Genomic DNA, 23715 nt, shown 5'->3' with positions numbered 1-23715 from the left:
GATCTGTCTCAACCACGGCGTGGCTGTACACTGTCACCTAATGGAGGGATTTCTACTGACTTTGGGTCACAGGAGTACAATAATAATTCTACTCATATGACCCAAAAGAGAAGTAAAGCCAAAACAAGGTTTGGCATTATTCATCTTTAAAGAAAAAGACCAACGTCCAAGATGCAATAACCCATAGCAGTTAATAAAAAACCTTTAATCCTTCTAAACCTTTTTTTTTCCCCAATAACAATATTTAAAAGATCAGTCCACATGAAAGCAATATTTCAAAAAGTTTAATAAATAAAATAACATACAAAGAACAAGTCTGAAACATGGAAATAAGACTTATCTAAAAGAGTCCAAATGTGAACATAACAAAAGCAGCAAGTAGGGAGCTAGTCAGATGCACAGAACATAAAGGCGGGAGGTCACTCTAAAAATGTTCAGCTTCAGAAGAACCCAGGGTTTTAGTAATATTGCAGTTGGGTTTATAACTATCCCCCAATAAAATGGGTCTTCAAACCTCAAAGAGAAAAGAAGAAAAGGAAACATAAACAGGGATATTCACAAAAGGGTGAAGCGTTTGGAGAAGGCAGGAGAAGTGAACAATCTAGGACAACATAGCTGAACTGGAAAGTGAGCTGAATTGGAGAATTTTTCCAAATCAGATATGTTGTTCTAGATTGTTAACTGCTTCTGCCTTCTCCAAACTCTTCATCCTCATGTGAAAAACCATAAATGTCTTGGGGGGAATAAGGTATGTGTTCCCAACTGAATGATATAGGGGAAGCATTAAGGTAGATGTGAAGTACAAAGGTGGAAGACGAGAAATAAAAGAATAAAAAGGGGAAGAGACGCACAGAGAAAGAAAAAGAGAGAGAAGAGGAAAAGAGTTATAAGATGAGAGTCTTGGAAAAGACAACCATTCCACAGTATAAAAGAAAACTAAATGGATAGCAAAGCAGGATCAAATTCAGGAGGTAGGGAGTATGAGATCCTGGGTTGCCAAATTTGTGGAAATTTATTGTAAATGTCATTCAAAATAGCTGTTCACTTCTCATTAGTCATGATCACTGACACTCTATTTTGAACTGCCTCAAAACTCAAAGTAGGGGTTTTTCAAGATTTGGCTGTAACTAATAAAAGATGTTGAAAACTAGCCTGAATTTCGACTTAAATGTATGGTGATGGGCTTGTTGGGAAGTTCATTCATATTGACCTTCCCGGATATTTATGTGAAAAATGAACCGATGAGGTTATAGACCTGAATCCACAGGCAATCGTTTTGAACCTTTTATCGTTCTCTAAACCCATGGAAGGTAATAACTGGTTTGTTGCTATCAGCCAGTACATGTCCTATCTATTCCATACTCCTGTGTGTTACGTGTGTGTTACATACATTTTACCAGGAATTATTGTCACGACTGCTTTAGTGGCAATTGGGGTTCACAACTGCGGAGTGTAGCATGCGTTTGGTGGTTGGAGACGGCTTCTCAGGTTCGAGTCCCAGGCGTCACTCCCAATCTTAAACGGGGAGTTTGGGACTCTAGCATCACAGCCGTATGTAACCAAAAAGAAATGCAGAACCATTGCGTCATAGCCTAATATCAATAAATGAGATTGGATGATACGTTTTGTAGTGATACAGGTAGTAATCCGATAATAAACCACTGATATGCCAGGGAGTTCCCCTTTAAGGACAGTTCAGGTAATCAATACAGTCTCAATAAACTACTGATATGCAGGGAGTTCCCCTTTAAGGACAGTTCAGGTATTTTATACAGTCTCTGGTTTTAGGCTTCCCCTGAGGGATACTTGCGTTTGGGAGCTTCTGGTCTGTAACCAAGCAGCAGGTCCTTGTGATGGTCTAGGGGGAGTCCTTCCCAGGCAGGGTAGATAGAGGCAGAGATGGTCCAGGGGGAGTCCTTCCCAGGCAGGGTAGATAGAGGCAGAGGTGCAGGTTGTAGGGTTCAGCGTCAATGAGGCAGCAGGCGTTCTGACTCCAATAGTTGAACGCCATACTGCCTCAGCTGGGGCTTTAAATAGCCCAGGAGTGAGGGAGGAGTCGATTGCCGTGACAACCGGCTTCCGCGTTCCACCGTGGAACGCAGGCCGCTCGCACCGCAATCCGGAAGTCGAGCGGCTTCCGCGTTCCACCGTGGAACGCAACTTGGCCGTTCCTGCATGTGGGGAGACCCGAGCGGTCTGAACCCTCGGGACTCGTTACAATTATGTTGTCAGAAAACATTACAACAGGGCTCCATAGACAGGAAGCTTTTGTGTTGAGTGCCTGTCCACCGTGGAACGCAGGCCGCTCGCACCGCAATCCGGAAGTCGAGCGGCTTCCGCGTTCCACCGTGGAACGCAATTTGGCCGTCCCTGCATGTGGGGAGACCCGAGCGGTCTGAACCCTCGGGACTCGTTACAGTTATGTTGTCAGAAAACATTACAACAGGGCTCCATAGACAGGAAGCTTTTGTGTTGAGTGCCTGTCAATGCATTTTTACTTGTATCCCTTCCAGAGAATTTCTTGTGACATATTTCCACTCACCTGCCCAGCAGGAGCTGTGCTTAGACTCCGCTAGCTATGTATGTCTTATGGAAAATAAAGACAATTTCCCCCGTTACGGCTATTTCAATCCTTGTCTCGTATTTATAGGAAATTAATCTTTAGGAACGTTGACCTTCTGCTTGGATTGTTGTGATTCCATCATGTACTGTGTATTTTAATTTAGATTCTCTTTTTCCTATGTCAGCGGCACACATTTCCCATGCCGGTGCTAATCCCCACACGTTTATAAACACTTGATGTGGAAGTGGAGAGATGGAAGGCGCTGACATCTCTTTGTGTCTGGGTCCTCTTCATTATCTCTTCGATCAGGTGTCATGTATTGGGGTTAGGCTGAAGATAGGAATTCTATGAGCCCGCCGAGTGGCACTTTCAGCTTCCCTTCTACTTTATTAAGAAGATTCCCCGGAGTGCGACCTTTAGCAGTTTATACTGGTTATTTGGGGTCAGGCAGAAGAAGTGGGCAGGCTGGCTGTCCTTTTAGACCTGCCGTATTTACGTAAATTATTGGTAAAGCTAGAGTATACAATTATGTCAGCAGCACTGATCTTTAGGATCAGGATATATTACAGTATATTTAATTGTCTTCCCAAAGTAGATGTTCAAGAGGCATGATAGAAAAGAGTCTATGGACTGTGTAAGGTAAGGAAACAGGGTTGCCTAAATGTCAAACCCCTCTCTTACCTCATGTTTAGTTAGCTAATTTGTATTGAGATTGTAGTCCATCACAGGAGTGAGCTTGGAGCAGTGACTACTTTACAACACACACAGGACCATGGAGAACAAAAATAGCCCCCGTCCAGAAGGAAGGACAGTGTCAGCACTAATTCAGAGATGATTTGAGGATCTACAGCCGAGTGATACACAAATAAGATACATTTATGTTAATAGTTAAAGTACTTGAATGTATTTTTAAGATTGAACTCCTGTGTATAGTGTCACTTTAAAAGCCCTGATAGTTTCAGGTATCACTCAGGAACATTATTGATGAAAATCCTCAGAGTTCTCAATTCTGCACGCCTACTGTGCCCATGATGAGAATCTCCCACTATCCCCGCTGAATTCTTATTTATTAATTTTTTTGGAAAATATAATGTGAGGAGCTGGGACACACAAAGGAGGGTGGGAACACCCAGATCTTATTCAGGGAAAATAAACAGTCAGAAACGATGGCTGCAAGATCTTCCTAATGTAGCCTTCAAGACAAATAGGGCCTTTCTCAGGCCACTAGGCCCCACTTACAACTAAAATATTACTTTGGGTGGACTGATCCTTTGAGGGTAACTCCAATTGAAAAAATTAAAATAAAAAATTGAAAAAGATTAATACAGCATATGTAATTGTCGCACAAGCCATGTTCTAATTCACTATTATTAAAAATGACCTTTTAATTTAAAACTGCAGCCACTGTAATGTTCTAGATCTGTCAAAATAATTCAATGCAATACGGCGCCCTGGAGGCGCACTGTACACAGTTGGTGTACAGAACTCCCCCAGAAATGTCACTTCCTGCTTCTGTGATTGGCTGACTGATTTTCCCTGAAGTCTGCACTAAGATACAAATAGAATTTTTGGCATGCCTTGCAAAAGGAATTTCATTTTTGGTGAGATACCCCCTAAGCATTAGTTACTACTAAAGGAATGCCGACACTGCACCTTTCCTCATTACAACACAGGAAGTCCACCAGCTCATTATAATAAACCCAGACCCTCCCATACAGGGATCAGTTTGGAAAGGACATGCTGCAACAAACAGCTTTATCTGCACAACAGAAACAGGTAGGAAACTGCAACAAGGTTTGTTAAAATCCTTCCAGTGTACACAGATCACCCAGAGTGGACTGATTTAGTCTCTCATCAAAAGTGGAATTACTCTTTAAATATTCCTGTTGAAAATCTATGATGTATTGTACTTATGCTGCAGGTTAAACATGTGAATTTGAGTCATTTGATTAATATTTTAATGAATTATTTCAATAGAGACAGCTGGAGGGAATACAAGCTGCAAAGACTTTATTTTATCTGGATATGCAGAGACATCCAGGCTTTCCTCTGGTTCGCCGATTTACTGTGCGCGCTACACAAAAAGGTAAAAAAAAGCAATTTAATGTTTGTCAGTAGAGATACTTTCCTCTATTCTCTTCCTATGTGAAAGCTGGGTTTATTGGATCCAATTACTTTACCCCGCTTTCCGCGGCAGCGACCATATATATTTCTTGGGTCCTTTTCATTCTCTTCCTCTGTTACACGCTCTCATTGTGTTCGACCCCACTGTATACAGCCATCTTTGAAATTCTATTCTTGTTTACACTTCGCAACAATGTTCGCTGTTATTATCACAGGGCTATTGTGCGGTCCTGTGACATGGCAATCCTGTTCAAGTCAAAGGTGTTCAGTGGATTCTGTATTGTGTATCACAAAGCGTCTGTATGGAGGTAGAAGGAGGTAGATAAGTCACTCTGAAGGAGAACTTCATTCAGAGCAAGAACAGGCAGTGAATGTACTGTATATAGTATAATGTGCACTTGTTTTATATTGTAACCATGGTTCCTCATCTGTTTCTGGTTTCTATATAAAGCTTAACTCCAGCTTTTCCTTCCGTCCTGCACAGTTATATAGGCTCCTGTACTCAAAATGGCTCACTCTGATTTCGCTTCTCACAATTTGCATTAGAAGCTGCAGTAAGTCAGATAGAGCCTGCCTTTATTTTCTGGCTGGAGGACATCCAGCATTATCTAGCACTTTCCTCACCAGCCTTATGGCCTCTGGCCCACCCCTTCCATTAATTAGATCTGAGTACTTTCAATTATGGAGGCTCAGTGTCCCATATGGGAGGTACATAATGTAGTCTGGTAGGAACCAGAGGCATATCTACAACAAATGATGTCCCTGGAGTCCCACAGAGACAGCTGACTTTTTTTTCTCTCTCCCCACCCCTCTCTCATACAAAATAATAAAGTCACTGGCACTCAAGTGTTCAAGTCAATATGTTTATTGACCCAAGTGAAAACACCTCTAGTAAAGTTTCGGTACCATGCGGCCCCTTCCTCAGGCAAACAGAGAGTTTCGGGACCATGGGGCCCCTTCCTCAGGCAAACAGAGAGTTTGACTCTCTGTTTGCCTGGGGAAGGGGCCGCATGGTCCTGAAACGTTGCTAGAGGTGTTTTCACTTGGGTCAATAAACTTATTGACTTGAACACTTGGAGTGCCGGTGACTTTATTATTTTGTACATTTTTGACGGAGGCATCCGTTGTTGCTGCTGCACCCGCCCTGCTGCATGGGCATTTTCCGGTCAGGAGTGCGATGGGATACTTGGACTTTTCCTCCTTCATACACATCTTATTGCCCAGATCTTAGCAACCAGGGACACTATGGCCGGTGTCCCACCCAGCTCCAAGCAACCAATTGTCAGGGATACCGGCACAGGTGACCCCACACCTGCGCAGGTACCCACACAGGCAGACCAAACACTTATGACCACACCGGACAGGGCAGAATGTTATATATACAGTTTAATCAACAGCAAACTAAACAACACCCAAAAGCAAACATAAATAAGTAACATCACCCCGACTACTAGCAGGTAAAGGCAACAGGGGGACAAGCAGGTAATGGCAACAGGAGGAAAGGCAGGTAATGGCAACAAGAGGACAAGCAGGTAATGGCAACAAGAGGAAAGGAAGGTCTGCAAATGGGTAACCGGGCTCGGGACACAAACAAGGTACAGGACTGGTAACAGGACTCTGGACGGAAAGCAGGATTCTCCGGAACTGGGGACTCAGGGTTCAAGTTTCAGGAAACAGGAAATGATACTGAGCCATCATCCTGACTGCAGGGAGGGTTTAAAGATCCTCCCAGGAAGCACCAGGTGATGGCTAATTACTGGCAGCTGGGAAACACCCGCAGGTGAGCACTGGAGCTGCAGGTCTCAGCTCCTGCGCCACCTAGAGGCGCTCTGGATCCTAACACCAATGATGCACTGGTTGCCAGCAGCTGGGTGGAATGCAGGCCAGAGTGTCTCAGGTTGCTAAGAGCTGGGTGGGGAGATTGAAACGTTGCTAGAGGTGTTTTCACTTGGGTCAATAAACTTATTGACTTGAACACTTGGAGTGCCGGTGACTTTATTATTTTGTACATTTTTGACGGAGGCATCCGTTGTTGCTGCTGCACCCGCCCTGCTGCATGGGCATTTTCCGGTCAGGAGTGCGATGGGATACTTGGACTTTTCCTCCTTCATACACATCTTATTGCCCAGATCTTAGCAACCAGGGACACTATGGCCGGTGTCCCACCCAGCTCCAAGCAACCAATTGTCAGGGATACCGGCACAGGTGACCCCACACCTGCGCAGGTACCCACACAGGCAGACCAAACACTTATGACCACACCGGACAGGGCAGAATGTTATATATACAGTTTAATCAACAGCAAACTAAACAACACCCAAAAGCAAACATAAATAAGTAACATCACCCCGACTACTAGCAGGTAAAGGCAACAGGGGGACAAGCAGGTAATGGCAACAGGAGGAAAGGCAGGTAATGGCAACAAGAGGACAAGCAGGTAATGGCAACAAGAGGAAAGGAAGGTCTGCAAATGGGTAACCGGGCTCGGGACACAAACAAGGTACAGGACTGGTAACAGGACTCTGGACGGAAAGCAGGATTCTCCGGAACTGGGGACTCAGGGTTCAAGTTTCAGGAAACAGGAAATGATACTGAGCCATCATCCTGACTGCAGGGAGGGTTTAAAGATCCTCCCAGGAAGCACCAGGTGATGGCTAATTACTGGCAGCTGGGAAACACCCGCAGGTGAGCACTGGAGCTGCAGGTCTCAGCTCCTGCGCCACCTAGAGGCGCTCTGGATCCTAACACCAATGATGCACTGGTTGCCAGCAGCTGGGTGGAATGCAGGCCAGAGTGTCTCAGGTTGCTAAGAGCTGGGTGGGGAGATATGTAAGGGCCATACACGTCTCCCTGTGAGGCTCTTAGCAAACCTGGAATGCTCTGGCCGGCATCTCGTCTGCATACACATCTCCCCGATCACTCTGGTTGCTAAGAGCTTGGAACGGAGATGTATATGGCCCTTACACATCGCCCCGACCAGCTCTTAGCAACCAGAGACACTCTGGGTGGCGTCCCATGCCGGCCAGAGCATCCCTGGTTGTTAAGAGCCGGATGGGGAGATTTGTATGGGAGAGGGCTGGGAGGAGGAAAAAAGTCAGCTGTCTCTGTGGTTGGCAAACTTTTGCTGACCCAGTGGTGCTCAGGGCATTTGCCATATGTGCCATACCCTGGATACACCACTGCTAGGATCACCCACTTCTCCAGGCTAACATCCACCCATCAAGGCATTTTGATATTTTCATAACTCTTCCCAAGTGCCAGCCCACTGCTTATATCAGCAAGCTATGTAGCACCACTATATAGCACCCTGTTGACTCCTCCAACCAGCCATGCACTTGCATTGCACAGAAGCCCAGTGGTGTCACTAGGTCAAAACTAAGGTATGGAATACAAATTAAAAGGTTTTATTTTCAAACTTTATCAGCATGTTGATAAGGGAGGGTCAAATGCTTATTGTCCTCTAGTCTAGTGTATATACACTTTCACTTACCTGATCCCCGCTCCTGTGCTTGCAGTCACTTCCCCCCCTCTGCTCTGGCAATTAGAGGCTGACGTCAACATGTCTAATTCAGGGCCCTTATCCCTGCATCATATGTAAGGATGTGGAGGGGCAGTTCACAAGCCGGAGTGCAGGGAAGACAAGGAGAGCACCGACTGCTGGGGGAGTGGGGATTAGGTAAGTAAAAGTCTTTTACACAGGTCCCCTAGACAAAAATGAGCAGTTAACACTTTCAGTGGGAAGCCTCATTGAAAGGGTAGTTTTTTTTTTTATCTAGAGATAAGCTTTAAAAAAAGTGACACAAAAATTAAAGTCCAACTACAGCTAACAGTTTAAGGCCTAGTTTACAGATGCACCAGTCTCTGAAAAGTGATCTACGATGGATCGCATATCAGAGGGTGATAGAGAATCGTCTGCCTGGCATTCGGGGGGTGATACTGCTGTATTTTTAATTTTATTTTAAAGGGAGATTTATAATGCATTTGCCACAGAGTTGCGGCTCAGTCCCATTACCTCTATGGTTGTGGTTGCAGCTCCTTCCCATTAACCTCTGTGGGTGTGGTCATGACTCTGTCCCATTAACTTCCATGGTTGTGGCTCGATCCCATTAAACTCTTTGGGTGCGGTTGCAGCTCGGTCCCTTTAGCCTCAATGGCTTGGTTACGGCTCATTCCCATTACATTCAATGGGACCAAGCTGCAACCGAGACCATAAATGTCTGTGGATGCGGCTTAGTCCCTTTAAAATCTATGGGCACGGTTGCAACTTAGACTAACTAACTTAAAGCGCTGCGCAAACTGCTGGTGCTATATAAATCCTGTATAATAATAATATAACATAGATAAGTTTATTAACCTCTATGGTCTTGGTTGTGGTTTGGTTCCATTAAATCCTATTGGTGCGGTTGTGGCTCGGGGCCTTTAACCTCTATGGGTGTGGTTGCAGCTCAGTCCTATTAACCTCCGTGGTTGTGGCTGCAGCTCAGTCCTATTAACCTCCATTATTGCGGCTGCAGCTTGGTCTCATTAACCTCTTAGGTCGCGGTTGCAGCTCAGTTACATTAACCTTTATGATCGCGGTTGTGGCCCGGTCCCACTAAACTTTATGTGTGTTATTGTGGTTCGGTTCCATTAACCTCTATGGTTGCTGTTACGGCTCTGTCCCATTAAACTCTATGGTTGCGCTTGCGGTTTGGTACCTTTAAACGTTATGGGCCTGGTTGCAGCTTGGTCCCATTAACCTCTATGGTCGTGACTGTGGCTCAGTCTCATTAACCTCTTTGGTCACAGTTGCAACTTGGTCCCATTAAACTCTATGGCTGCTGTTGTATCTTGGTTCCATGAACCTCTATGGATGTGGTTCTGGCTCAGTCCCATTAGCCCAAAAGGGACATGCTGTATAATATTTGCCAATGTGTATAGCACTGTCCAGCTGCAATGCTGACTTTGCATCACAAGTGGCCAGGACCTGTTAAAAACATGGAACAGCAGCTATTGTTTAACACCCCTCGGCTGCACGTGTAAACCAGGCCTTGAAGCAATAAATCAACTGTTTTTTTTTTCTTGTGACATAAAACAGGAATTTATATACTGAATTTGATCATTACAGAGATTAACCCCGTACAGTTACAACATTACAACATTTTTCTTTATAAAGGGACTTTAAAGAATCTATTGTGTTTAATAGGTGATGTGCCCATTCCATTGCCAGCTGTTGATCTGAAAATCTCCCATTGGGTTGAACAGCTTGTACAGGAATAATAGAACAAAACAGAGAGTGAATGCTATTTAGAAAGTGTATAATCCCAGTGATCTGCGTTACAGAATGTTATGGTGTGTTTAATATGAGCAGAACAATGCAGATACATTGAGTTCTAAACCTCTAGAGAAGTGCTTGAAAAGCAAGGCCATCTCACAGTAGCGGCTGCAGATACACTATATGACTATATGTACTGCCGCTTCTCCTATGGCAGACATCCTATGCATGGAAAAAACATGATTTATTCAGGAGCCAAGAGTCAATGCTTATTAGCATTGACTGTATTCTGCCCTAGAACACAACAATGCATTCATGGCAACCATTATTCAGTAATTATTCTTTCAATAACCAATAAAAGTCAACAGAAATCATGCATGCATCATATCCAGTTTTTCCCAACCTGTACCCACCCTTTAAGTTATAAATCATCCTCTAGCAGCCAGTGGCCTAACCAGGGTATTGCACATATGGCACATACCCTGGCCACCACTTGAAGGAGGTGGGCACCGCTCCATGGGTCAGAGAAAATTTGACGACCCTTAGAGACAGCTGACTTTTTTTCTCTCCCCAGCCCCCTCCCATTCACATTTTCCTGCTTCGCTCTTAGCAACCGGGGACGCTCAGGCCAACATCCTGTCCAGCTCCTGGCAACCATTAACATCAATGGTTGCCAAGAGCTGGACGGGACACCAAACAGACACACCAGGTTGCTAAGAGGCCGGTGGGGAGATGTGTATGGCCCTTACACATCTCCCCACCCAGCTGTTTGTAACCTGGGATACTCTGGCTGGTGTCCCACCCAGCTCCTGGCAACCAATGATGTCACTGTTTGCCAGGAGCTGAGTGAGATGCCAGGGGTGCAATTTGTTGTACATGCACCACTGCCAGCAGCTCAGGGTAAGTTTTAGGCATTTTGTGGATGGGGAGGGCACTGGTGCATGAGATTGTGTGTAACAGTGGCTTATGTATGAAATGCGTACCTGCACTACAGAGATGATCAACGGAGGCTGATTGGGTACTACTTCTAGTAATCAGCCCTTGCTGTTTACTCATGTTCATTATAAATTGACACAATATTGACTTTATTTCATGTGTTTTTGTCTACATAAGCTTTGGCAAGAAAACCGTCCTGACTACATGAACATCAGGCTGTACCTCAGTGAGGGGGATGGGATTCAGGTAAGAGGCCTAAAGTCATTCAATTATATGTTATGTATGTGCTTAAAGGACATGTCCATCCATAACTGTATGACTAATTATGGTAGACTCTGGCAAGATTGGTCATATGACCACTTGTTATAGCTCATTTCCAGCTTTTTATTTTTATAGTTCACACCAGCCACAGTGTGTTTCAGCCCGATTCACACTGGATTGCATTGCGGCAGGCTCACTTTGTTGTGGGGTGGGGGGGGGGCGTGACGGTGCATTGAAGTGAATGGCACCGCAGCCACACCCTCTGGCCGCAATGCGATCGGCCGCACGGGTAGGCAAGGCACATCAATGCCTGCGGTCCGGTCACGACTGGACTGGAAGTGTATGGAACGCAGGTCAGAACATTGCAACAAAATTCATTTGTGTTGCATATGTTGTGTTGCATGACCACATTTGCCACTCATGGCTGACCGTAATTGTCAGTCAAACTATCATAGCACTGAAAATTGGCCTTCTAATGAAGTGATATAAAGACTGGCTGGTACTCAAGTGGTTAAACACGCCCCGTGTGTTGGTGAGCTGCAGCGCGTCCGTATAAGAAAAGAAAGACTATGACTTCTCACGGGCCGAGTTCAGGACTTGCAGTAAGCCAGCTTTTAGTTCACATCAGTATTCCTGAGCTCCGCCCGGCACGCTACCAAAGTCATTATTAGCTGGTGACTCCCCCGCTGTGCTTACACTTTTTAAAGACGGAAAGCACACGCTCAGCAGTGATACAAAAGATGCTGTTATCAGAGCATTACACAATGTGTAATCCCCTCGTTCACAAATTCTTACGGAAACCCACTGTGCCGTTTCTTGCAGAAAATAATTGGTGAAAAATACCAGGCTTTGAACTCCCGTCTTATTACCGGACGCCCGCGCTGGAAACTTTTGTTTGATGAGATAGCCAAATCTAACAGACAGTAAGTACCATCCAGAGGTATTGGCGGGTAATCAGCAGAGATGGGAATTGCCACGTGTGTTTTTAGACCTACTTAATAGCTATTTGTTTGCAGCCTTGCGAAGGCTTTATCTAATAAACCAAAAGCCGGAGCTGGTAATGTCACATGTAATTCCCTATGCAATGTTTTCCCAGCTTTCAGAAGAACACGGCCGTCACAAATCCTTTTTCAGTTTGTGAAGCCGTAGGGGCTCATATTACCGGGGGAAAAAAAAAAAGCTTACATCTGGGTTAAAATGTTAAATATTATGCTGAACTCGGTTGTATAAATAAGTGAAGCATAAAGCATTTATTTGCAGTAGAGACACTTGGTCATTGCTTTGGTTAAAGGAGGACTATGAGGCGAGTGAAAAACACTCAGCCTCATAGTTCGAGCCGATGTGTGACAATGAAACTTTCACACGTCTGCTCAATAGATCGGGATGTGACCGAACGCATACGGTCGCTCGCTCACTTCTCAATCATCTCCCTGCAGGGAGCGGTGACTGTCAGTCACGGCTCCCCGCAGGGATTCCCCGCTCCTCCGGCGCATGGCCAGCTGTCATTCACGCAGTTTGGTGGATCTCGACTGTAATGTCGGGTTCCGTCCAGGCTGCGGCGGTCTCAGTATACTGTGAGCTGTAGCTCGCGATATACTGAGCTTTGGGTCACGGGAGGACGCTTGTATATGTCCTTGACCCTTAAGAGTACTATGGGGAAAAACAATTACCCCATAGTTCTCTTTTAAATCCTGTTTTGATGTGTTTATGCATTTTTACAGACAGATGTAGCATAATCTTAAGAAAGTTATTAGTTTTCCAGACAAAAAAAAAAAGTATAAATACAGCACAACTTTATATAAAGTGCCCTTTATCAGCACACAAGATTTCTAGCATGATCAACAGGTCTTTTTTTTTTACTTATGAAAGAGATATATCAAAATGTTTTCAGTGGTATCCAGACCAAAAGGTAACAAATAGGAGAAGTTAAATGAGAGGGTTTACAGATACTTTAAAGAAGGATCTGCAAGGGTTAAGAGTTTTTCTTGTCAATTGGAGCTAAAATCACAGTGTTATAGTCACCCGAACCATGAACTCAGCTTGCTCCTAGACCGATCCCTTCTGCTTGCCTTCTCCTCCACTCCAGCGGAGTCATCACATTCTATACAGTGTATAGGATGTGAGGAAGCTGATGGAGCGGAGGAGACAGGTTGCAGAAATCGATAAGAGCAAGCCAGGATCATGTCCTTAGTATATCAATAGGTACAACATTATGCCTGGTTCTTCCCATCTGAGATAAAGGATATCTGTACTATTGATATAGATAATTTTATATGCAAACTCACCCTAACAACAACACACATTGACAATATGGCTGCTGTAAACCCACCCTTTTATAGTAAGGAGGCTGGATTATCCATTGCATCAGATTATTGGCCCTTATAACTCAGCTGACCAGGGGTAAAGGATATGTCCTGTATTATGGGGCGTCTCTTATTATGGGTAGAGAACCTGCAAAGTTTTCAGCCAAATGTTTGCGAACCCCGAAGATTTTCAATGAACCCAAGGAATCGGCAAACCTGAACCTTATGTGGAAATACCCTTTCTGAACTTTAATGCAACTAGCTTAGATAGAGATAGATAGATAGATAGATAGATAGATAGATAGAGGGTCTTCCCTATATTGAGGCAGCCCGAGGTGGTTGCCTCAGACAGCATCCCATTGGGTCATGTAGAGCGGGCTGCAGGTGTGCCTGCCGCCCCCTGACAGGCCAGAGCATCTCAGGCTGCTAAGAGCACTAAGCAACCTCTGACACTTTGTCCGGCGTCCCGCCCAGCTCACTGACATCACTGATTGCCAGGAGCTGAGCTGGATGCTCTGGCTCGTAGTCTGCCCAGCTCCTGGCAATCAGTGATGTCAGGGACAGGATGCCGATCAGAGCCAGAGCAAAAAGTACTGTGCATCACCTGGGCCACCACCATCAACCCCCCCATGAAAATGTCCACCACAAGCACCAACTACCCAACCTTTTGCACCCCCGTAACACGCACCACCAGCACTCCCTTGAGTTAGGCAGCAAAACCTGCAGGGACACCCCTGGATAGATAGATAGATAGATAGATAGATAGATAGATAGATAGATAGATAGATAGATAATATGCCTTATGATCAGCGTGTCTCCAGGACCCGAATGGTTTACACAGAAGTCATATTCTAAAGAGGAACAATCCTTTTTGTAAATCTTTGTAAATCAGACTAGGGGAATGTATAGTAACTCCGGTGTCTTCCTGCCCATGCATTAACCATGGCAAAATCCCCAGAAAGCATAATTAGTTTACTGCGTGTTGCCGTGGAGTTCCATGATGTTATCAAGGCAGCTCAGCAGGTCACCAGTGCCCCTTCCCAGAATATCCTCCCTTACTGATTACAGGCAGTGTGAAATGCATTATATCCCCATGTATAGTCTTCTATACCGCTGTGCAGTGATTTGTCAGCTGCTGCTAAACCCCCAAATGTATGACGAATCGGATACATCCAAGTATAATATACATTTATTTATAACTGTACCGGTACTCATGTATTATTTGAGTTTAATGCATACCTAATACAAGTGATCTACTGAGTGCGTGGTATAATTATCCTGTTTACCAGTTTTCAGATCTTCCTTGTATCCGAAATTGGAGCATTTTTTTTAACAAGCATTAAATTGTGCTTCCAAATGTAAAGTGGTTTATGTGTAAATGTTTCCAATCGCTCCTTAAGCTCCTGTAATGTTGGGGAGCTCACAGAGCACTTGCACAGGCTTTTCCATTAACAAAAAGTCTTTATTTTCTTTCAAAAGGCAGACAGTAAAGGAAGTCCAACATAAATAGCTTGCTGCAGCATATAACATATATGGACTCACCAATCCTCGAGTTGTCCCCGTCATGTAACAGTTTTCTCTTGCTGCTCCGGCCTCAATCCTCAGGGCCACTGTCTGTCACCTCCAGACAACCCCAGTAACGTGCTAACCCGCACAATAGGTTTCACGAACCCGCAGCTCCCTGGTGCACTGGCCTTCACTCTGACTCCTGCGTGGAGTTCTCCTGACTCACAGGTGGGGCCCTGAACAAATCCCAGCACACTCTTCATGAGGGATGTGCACAGGTGCACAATTAGGTGCTGGTCACTACTAACCCACAGACCCAAGACTGGAGATTTCGTCCCACCCAGAGCTCTAAGAAATCTCCAGGCTCCAGGATCCAAACTAGGATCCAAAAAACAAAGAACGGGCGGAAAAGGCAGTTCTCTCCTGGTACAAGTAATTTCTTCCAGGAGCCACTCAGGCCCTCTGGCTGAGAATCCTGGGTCACTTTGAGGCCACATAACACAGTGGTATTGCCACGCAATGCCACACTCCTGATAGTAAAAGATAAAGATGTACCGCAGGAGACAGATTTTCATGTTATCACTTATTGTATTTTAGCCCCCTCCAATGTGCGTCTATCAATATGGTGGTTGGGCAGCGCAAACATCTCACTGGTCATTATGTTACATCTTATATGATAAGTTAAGTCAGTGTTAGTCCCCGTTCACAGCTAGACATACTGAGAACACATATCACATTCATGCACATTATTTTCCAGCTTTTTCTGCACATTGAGTTCAATGAGTGCCGCATGTGCGACAAACGTGGAAAATAATAAATGTTTTCTAACATAACGTAGGGAGAACAGGTTTTTTTTCAAAAAAAATTTAATTATATAGTAAAAAATAAAACCCCCCAGTGGTGATTAAATGTCACCAAAATAAATCTATATCTGTCCCCAAAAAATGGTATAACATTCATTTCAGTACAGCGTTGCATGTAGGAATAAATGTCAGTCAAAATACCACAGCGCTGAATACCGAAAAATGGCCTGGCCAAGAAGGGGGTTTAACACCCCGGTCAGCAAGTGGTGAATATATCTATAAGAACTCAATATCCAGTAATATTCTGTGCATTTTCACATCTTCACATGTTCTAGGTTTAATTTGCTTCAACTACCTAATGGGGTGCCCTTGTACCACCAGGTCCCGTAGCAGCCGGCGTGGCTGCAATGGCTATAGTTACGTCATTGGTATACACTCAGCCATATCAGAGTCATTATTTATTCTCTTAATTTCCAGGAAATCGGTGGGAGTGTTTTGCTGCGGCCCAAAGGGACTCTCCAAGGACCTTCACAAAATGTGCAATCGTCCAAACAGTTACGGGACACGTTTTGAATACAACAAAGAGTCCTTCAGCTGAGATCAAATAAACGGCGGGGGGAAGACCAAGTGCAATTAACACCAACCAAAGAATCTTAATCATTAGAGAGACGCAAATCACTACGATTGACTCTTATCCATGTTGCAGCTATTTAATGAAGGGATTACTGCCTACAAAACAATGTTAATTGTGGCTTGTTCTATGCACTGTGTTTTTGTAAAAAATACTTGACATCCACTGAGAAAAAAGACCTCATTATACGGAAATATCTCATGAAAATGAGGTTGTCTGAGAGGGCATTTTGGGGTTTCTACGGCACTTTTTATGTATATTTTATACTGATAGGGAGATTTATTAATTACATTCTTATGCCAACCTATTTAAATATTTACTTTAATTCTATGCAATTGCCTCATATTTTTTCAGTGGTGCTTAAAAGGCGACTAAATGGGCATTCGCATACCCATTTAGTCAGCAGACTTGTTTTTGTTATTGGCCAACTGCGGTCAGGTGATGTGCACCAAGATTCACATCCTCCTTTCTGTAATATACAAAGAAGAAGAATAGAGGAAATCATTGCTTGTATGAATATGTAATTTTGCCAGGGAAGAGACCAAGGACAATGATCAAAAAGTATCATTATTTATCGGGGGATTGCAATCCATAACAAGCTTTATTCTAAGATGGCAGATGGACATTTATAAAGGATTGAATATTTCAAATACACATATGATTCAAATATCATTTAGGTGCCGCTCTTATCTTGGATACCATGGGACAGATCAGTTGGAATGGGCAGCAGTGAGTATGCTAAATGGGTTGAGCCAATCTGAATACACAATTTGACTAGCTTGTGATCTTTATTTGACTGTGTAATGAGTATGCCAAACATAAAATGAAACATTAAAAATCACATTAAAAAAATGAAAGTACCAATGATATTCAATGGGCCTTTTTAGGTGCCACGTCACAATGAAATTGGGTTCTCCTACCTCCAAGTATTTAGTGCAATGGTGGCAATTGGTTGTAAGTTTCTATTCAACAGTTTTGTGACCATTACTTACCTACTGTACATGCGTGTTATAGGCCACCTCCAAGCATATCTTTCTGGCACTCCACTTTTTCTACCTATCAGCATGCTCCTTGTCTAAGCTGATCAGCTCCTTGTGCTGCTTCTCCACCAGTCTGAAAGGACTGCAAGAGGTTGACACCAAGTCAAATTCACTGCTTGCATTTATATAATATATATGTGTGTATGTGTGTATATATATATATATATATATATATGTATATTGAAGACATTACAATACAATTCAAGACAAGATGGTAAGGAGGGCCCTGTCCCTGAGGGCTTACAATCTAAAAGGGAGGGCCAAGTGATACATGAGGAGGTAACTGTGCAGGGATGAATTGTTTCATAACGTGATAGTTCAGTGGTTAGGTTGAGGTGGGATAGGCTTCCCTGAAGAGATTAGTCTTATGGGATTGCCTAAAGGCAGTCAGAGTGGGAGATAGAAGGACAGGTTTGGGTAAAGAGTTCCAGAGGATGGGAGAGACTCTAGAGAAGTCCCAGAGGCAAGCATGAGGGGGTGAGTTGTGGAATAGAACGATATATTTGAGTGTCATCGGCATAGAGAGGGTGTTGGAAGCCATGTGAGGTTATTAATATAATGGTGTATTAATAAATACAGAACGGTATTATATCGACTTGCGTTCAGCTTTAAGTACGTAAACAGACTAGCAAACGCGGTGTGCTTTGAGGTGCATTCAGCTTGCATTGTAATCAGTTTAAGATGCTCCTTAGATCTTTCAGAGTTCCTTCACAGGTGCCTTTGAGTCCTGACCTCCTTCCAAGCTGCATCAAGCTGCCTTTGCATTTTTATTGACTTGTATTGGAAGAAAGGCAGTTCAGAAGCAATAAAAACTCTTTCTGTCTGATCTCAAACATGGAACAACCTTCAGCTCAGCGATAGAAGTGAAAGAGCTGAGGGTGGTAAATCACTGAAAAACCTGTGTTTCCTGGGCAGTCTGTTGACCAGCAACAAAGGTGTACATGGTTCCCTTTTAATACGTGCTCTGGTGTTGTAGTGAATACAGAATTACACACAATGGCTCTGAGTTATATAGCTAATGATCATAAAAGTATGACTAGTAACAAGAACTCTCCAGCTCGGGTTTATCTTATTGCCTCTGACATTAAGCTGCTTTTGTAGCTACTGTACTATGCACAACATGCACTAAGAAAATGTCCTTACCCGCTGTAAACATTAAATCCCTGACATTTGGTTTAGGAAATTCACGAGCTAACTCCAGTTATTGTACCGTCTGTATATCGCCACTTGCAGATTACATTCTCCGGCAAGGTCTCTAGGCAATTCTTTATCGATCCTGCAACTTCCAGCTAATTACCAGTAATCAACAGCCTCTGAAATCCAGTTGTATACCATTGACTTTTTTTTTTAGCCCACTTATGAATCTTCCGTTGTTGTTTTTTTTTTTTTTTCTTAGCATATATGTTTTCCCTCATTGCATCACCGGTAAAGCAGATATTTTCCAATCCCTACAAATTCCCGTTCTGCTATATATCACTTCCCTGCTCATTACTTATGCTATAAATACTCCGCAATCTTGGGAGAATTAATTCAGTTGAAACAACTCATTGATTGCTGAGTTTTAAAACCCACATCACATAGCATAGTTTATGTTTTTCAACCACCAGAGCTTAGGAAAGCTGGAATAAAACATGAAAATCACAATTTAAGAAGCCATTTAATGGAAACAGGACATAGCCTGGGGGCACTGGCTAATCATGCATCCTAGATTCCCCTTGTGGCGTAAGACATTGTCTAAGTTCAGAAAATATGATCTGTATGTGAATAAAGCTGTTAATTCTAACTCCATGTATGGCCAACAGAGGACTGGGAACATTTGGCTTGGGAGGCAACCACAACCGCCTGACCCTTTCATAGTAGGGACAGTTTTCTGTTTCCGTTTCGGAAAGATTTGTTATTTGGACGAATTTTCGTTATTCGGAGATTAGGATGTATCCAAATCTCCGAATGACAGAAATGACGAATGAAAACAAGAAAGAAAATTTCGGACGAACTTTGTTAGTGGTAGTTTGTATGGATTTTTGTCCCAGACAAATTTTCGTTGCAGCAAAGTGACATTAGACATAAGGAAACATTTTTTGAACAGAAAAAAAAGCGTGAGGTTCCCTCCCAATTGATACCAGCCCCGTTAGGTCTGGTAGGAATGTTAGGAGGGACCCCCCAAGTTAAAAATAAAAAAAAACATGTGGGGTTCCTCCAAAAACAAATTCTAGGCCCTTTAGGTCTGGTGGGAATTTTAAGGGGGTACTCCACCCCCCATAAATGGGAAAATAAAAACTAAAATTAGTACCAGACCTTTGATCCGAGCACAGGCCTGGCAGGGCAGGAAAGGGTGGGGCGATCGAGCACCCCCTCCCCCATCCTGTGCCTTACCAGGCCACGTGCCCTTGGCATTGGGAGGTTGTCCCCATGCCGATGGGGACAAGGGTCTCTTCCCCACAACCAGTTAGGTTGTGGGGGTCTGCAGGCAGGGGGGCTTATTTGCATCGGGGTACCCCTTTAATTAAGGGTCACCAAGATGCGGCCCCCCACCCTTGTGAATGAGTAAGGGGTACTTGTACCCCTACTCATCCAATAAAGGGTTAAAAGTGAATGTTAATAAAGAAACCACACTTTTAGATCCAATGCCATCATCACAAATAATCCTTACACCCTCTTTTAATAAAAAAAGCACAAGATATATCACAATCTGTGCATTCTTCCAGTACTGACTCCCTTTTCTGTTCTCTGGCTTTAGTTATATCACAAGGAAAGTTGAATCTAGACCTCCCTCTACCATGCTCGGTGATTGAAGGTCTAAATAGGAGCAGAAAGCTACATAATAAAACAAAACGTAAGGTAGTACAGAAAGTAAGGTAATGTATGAATCGTTAGTGGTGCCTGAAAGAATTTTCAAATATTGGAAAGATTATTAGGAAGAGTATCAAGCCTTTCTGCTTCCAGTGGTAGGGGATAATTCACAATTCAATTCAAAAAGAGAGAGTACACACAGACCTTGTATGTTTATAAGATGCATTTATTCTAATAAAACCAATAATGTACATACAACTAGCGCTTTAAGAACGGCCCCAAGGTTGTCTGTCACCAGCAGCAAGGATGGGGAACAGATTATCAGGCTGTCTTAAAACCTCGGCAGGAACGAAAGCACCAGCTCCACGCTGGAAATGAGTAGCGTCCTTAGGAGAACCTGCAGCCAAGAAAACCAGTTACCATCGCAAAATTTCATCCTCATTGGACACATTGGTGTAATTTTCTTTGATTGGCCAAGTGTAACTAGATCTTCACACCTATATTCCGTTGATGTTCCTTGTACCATGTGACCATCAATGGAGTCTTCAGACTTTTCACCTGTGAAAGCTTCAGAGTGGATAGTGGATTCTAGAAATGTTGGTACTCTCAGTTTCGGCTCACTTCACTTCAGATTGGTTATTCACTCGGCTGCCCTCGGCAGCTTCGTGAATAGACCCCATGGTGTGTCCTAAAAATGAGCTCAAGTTATGTGGTAATACTGCAGTTCCTCCCCGTCAGATGTATATAAGAACAGACATCAAGCTGCCTGATGCAACCATTCAATGTCCATTGAGGATCGAAGTTTGTGAGGATGTCTGGTTTTCTTGGCTGCATATTGTTGTAAATTATGATTAAAGTAGATATATTAGGGGTATATTTATGGTGTATGCTTTATGTATGGAAGGAAATTCTTTGTCTGATGTTATTTAACACACCTATCCTAACTAGGTTTTTATTGTGTAAGTTTCTTGACCAGGTGACCATACTGTTTTGTTGATTGTACACAATGGAACAGCTGTATGGAATTTTGCCAAATTTGTTTAACTAACATCAAAGGGGTAATTAGACCAGCCAATCATAAATAATTTCAGTGTTAGTGAATGGCACTAAACTGCTGATTAATTCTGAGCCTAAAGCTGCCCATACACTGCACGATTCTCGTACGAAAATCGCGGGAAATCTCGCGATCGTACGAGAATCGTGCAGTGTATGGAAGGTGTGCGACCGTTCCTACTGTACGGTCGCACAACTTTTGTATTTCAAGCATGTTGGAAAACCAGCCGAGAACCGTACGATTTTCAGCTGGTTTTTAACATGATCGAGAGACAACTGGCGAACGGGCCGGTGTGCGCGGCACACTGCCCGTTCAGCATTGCAGTCATCGGAAGCCCGCCCCTCAGGGGGGCAGGCTTGCGATGATCGCAAGTAAGATCTGCCTGTCCAAGATGGGCAGATCGTACGTTTTTTTAAGTACTTTACAACCCTCGCAAGACAAAAGTCTTGCGAGGGTTGTAAAGTGTATGGGCACCTTTAAGTGGCTGGGGGTATCAGAGTCATGAAGAGAGGCACATAGGTGCATATATAGATTGGAGATATATGCTGGGTAGATAGAGTGGGTCCTTATGGAGCCTTTGTAATCTGAGGTCTAGATCATTTATTTTTATTCTTACTCTTTCGGACTGTTTCTGTGCATCTGTTACTTCGATCCAATTAAACACTACTCTCTGGAAAAGAACTGATACACATATCTCCAATGTTTTTCTAAGCAACTCAGAATGTTGCTCGTTTACACTTAATTTCTGCTAAAGTTTACAGTCATAAAGAAGATTTAATCCCCAGGCCACTGATAGAGGGTTGACCGGTGTGTTTCTATAGCTATATAATGCCCAGCAGCTGTCACTGCAGGTTCTTCTCTGACTCTACTCAGCACCTCCAGCTTATCATATATTATTTGTACTGGGTCAGGGGGCAAAAGCCCCCCAGTACAATCTTACCCTGTGTATGCCCCTCTAGGCACAACATGGAAGTCTCCCACCTTTTAGAAATGGGGCCTTCCGACAACTCCATCTAAAGGAATGTTTACTTAGCTATTAAACAGATGGTGGGAATTCCTGAATCTGACCATTGTAGTCTGCATTCTATGTAGTAGACTGGAGGGAATATCATCATGTTTATAACATCACCCCTCTTATATCTTCCTAGCAAACTCAACTGCTTACTATAGCTATTGGCTTTAGGTCAGTTTCCACTAGGGATGCACCAATACTACCGTAGTATTGGTATCAGTGCCGATGCCGAGTATTTGGGCGAGTACTCGTACTTGCCCAAATGCTCCGATGCCTAGCCCGATACTTCCGGTATCAGGAAGCCAGGCAGCGCGTCATTACACGCTGCCCGGCTTCCTGATTGGTCGGGAAGCTGGCCAATCAGGAAGCCGGGCACCGTGTAATGACACGGCGCTCGGCTTTCTGATTGTCCAGGAAGCAGGCTTCATGCTCCCTCGTCACCACACGACGAGGGAGCATGGAGCCGGCTTCCTGGCCAATCAGGAAGCTGGGCGCCGCATCATTACACGGCACACGGCTTCCTGGTTGGCCAGAAAGACGGCTCCATGCTTTCTCGTCACCTAGTGACGAGAAGCATAAGGATGGCTTCCCTGCTAATCGGGAAGCCAGGTGGCGAGCCTTTACACGCCGCCCAGCTTCACGGCTAATCAGGAAGCCAGGTGGCGAGTCATTACACGCCACTTGGCTTCTTGAATGGGACTTCCGGTACTCGGTATTCCGGACTTCCGGTACTTGAAACAAAATATCGGTACTCGATACCGAAATACTGGTATCGGTGCATCCCTAATTTCCACCACATGTCAGCAACTGCAGCTTCCATTTTTCTTCCTAACTTTTTCTCTTTAGGACCCACAATGCATCTATTGAAATAATCCACTTTCTGTTTTTAATATAAATCTGTACTGAGAGAAATATAGAATCTGCCAATGCTGACCTAAAAATGATAGTTACTTGGCTGTCTCTGATCTCAATACCTTAAGAGTCATTGGCCCAGAAGAAGCAGGTGGCCATTGAACCCTGAACTCCTGATCTGTACACTGTAAGTCATTGACTCAGAAATGTATTTAAGCCATTGAATCAGCATAACAGCCAGACAACTGGCATTTCTGGAAGGATAAGTCAGCTTCTACAACATCTCTTAGTACAGGTTAAAGCAATGTAGCTTTTTTATTTAGCTTTATAAACCATAAGCAGCTTATGTTAAAATATATCTGATTTGCTGGCTGATAAACTTTAACACCTTGAGATAAACCCTCAGTTTAATTCCTTGTGTATCAAAGATTTAATTTATGATGTTTTCTAAAACCATAAGCCATTGACAGAGAGATAGTGGTAATCACGCCTGCAAACAGCTCTTCATGGCTGAAAAGACTACTTCACGCAGTTCACTAAATAAACTTTAATCAGTAAGCTCTTAAAGTGGACATTTCACCCAGGT

The 23715-nt window shown here is 43.7% G+C and overlaps 1 protein-coding gene across 1 annotated transcript in view; it reads left to right on the top strand.

Moving 5' to 3' along the window:
• Positions 1-16570, top strand: part of NOX4 (NADPH oxidase 4) — a 148873-nt gene extending 132303 nt beyond the window's left edge. Inside the window, exons 15-18 of the mRNA XM_018565857.1 lie at positions 4541-4649; positions 11055-11123; positions 11961-12061; positions 16228-16570. Coding sequence (XP_018421359.1) covers positions 4541-4649; positions 11055-11123; positions 11961-12061; positions 16228-16348 — 400 coding nt within the window. The 3' untranslated portion in view covers positions 16349-16570. The remainder of the gene's footprint in view (positions 1-4540; positions 4650-11054; positions 11124-11960; positions 12062-16227) is intronic.
• The last annotated feature ends 7145 nt before the right edge of the window (positions 16571-23715 follow it).

Source organism: Nanorana parkeri, unplaced genomic scaffold (genome assembly GCF_000935625.1).
Source record: "Nanorana parkeri isolate BGI_ZX_2015 unplaced genomic scaffold, ASM93562v1 scaffold896, whole genome shotgun sequence".
In the NCBI taxonomy this organism is placed as follows: Eukaryota; Metazoa; Chordata; class Amphibia; order Anura; family Dicroglossidae; genus Nanorana; species Nanorana parkeri.
Note: the sequence above shows the minus strand (reverse complement) of the source record. Positions and strands in the feature narration are given on the sequence as shown.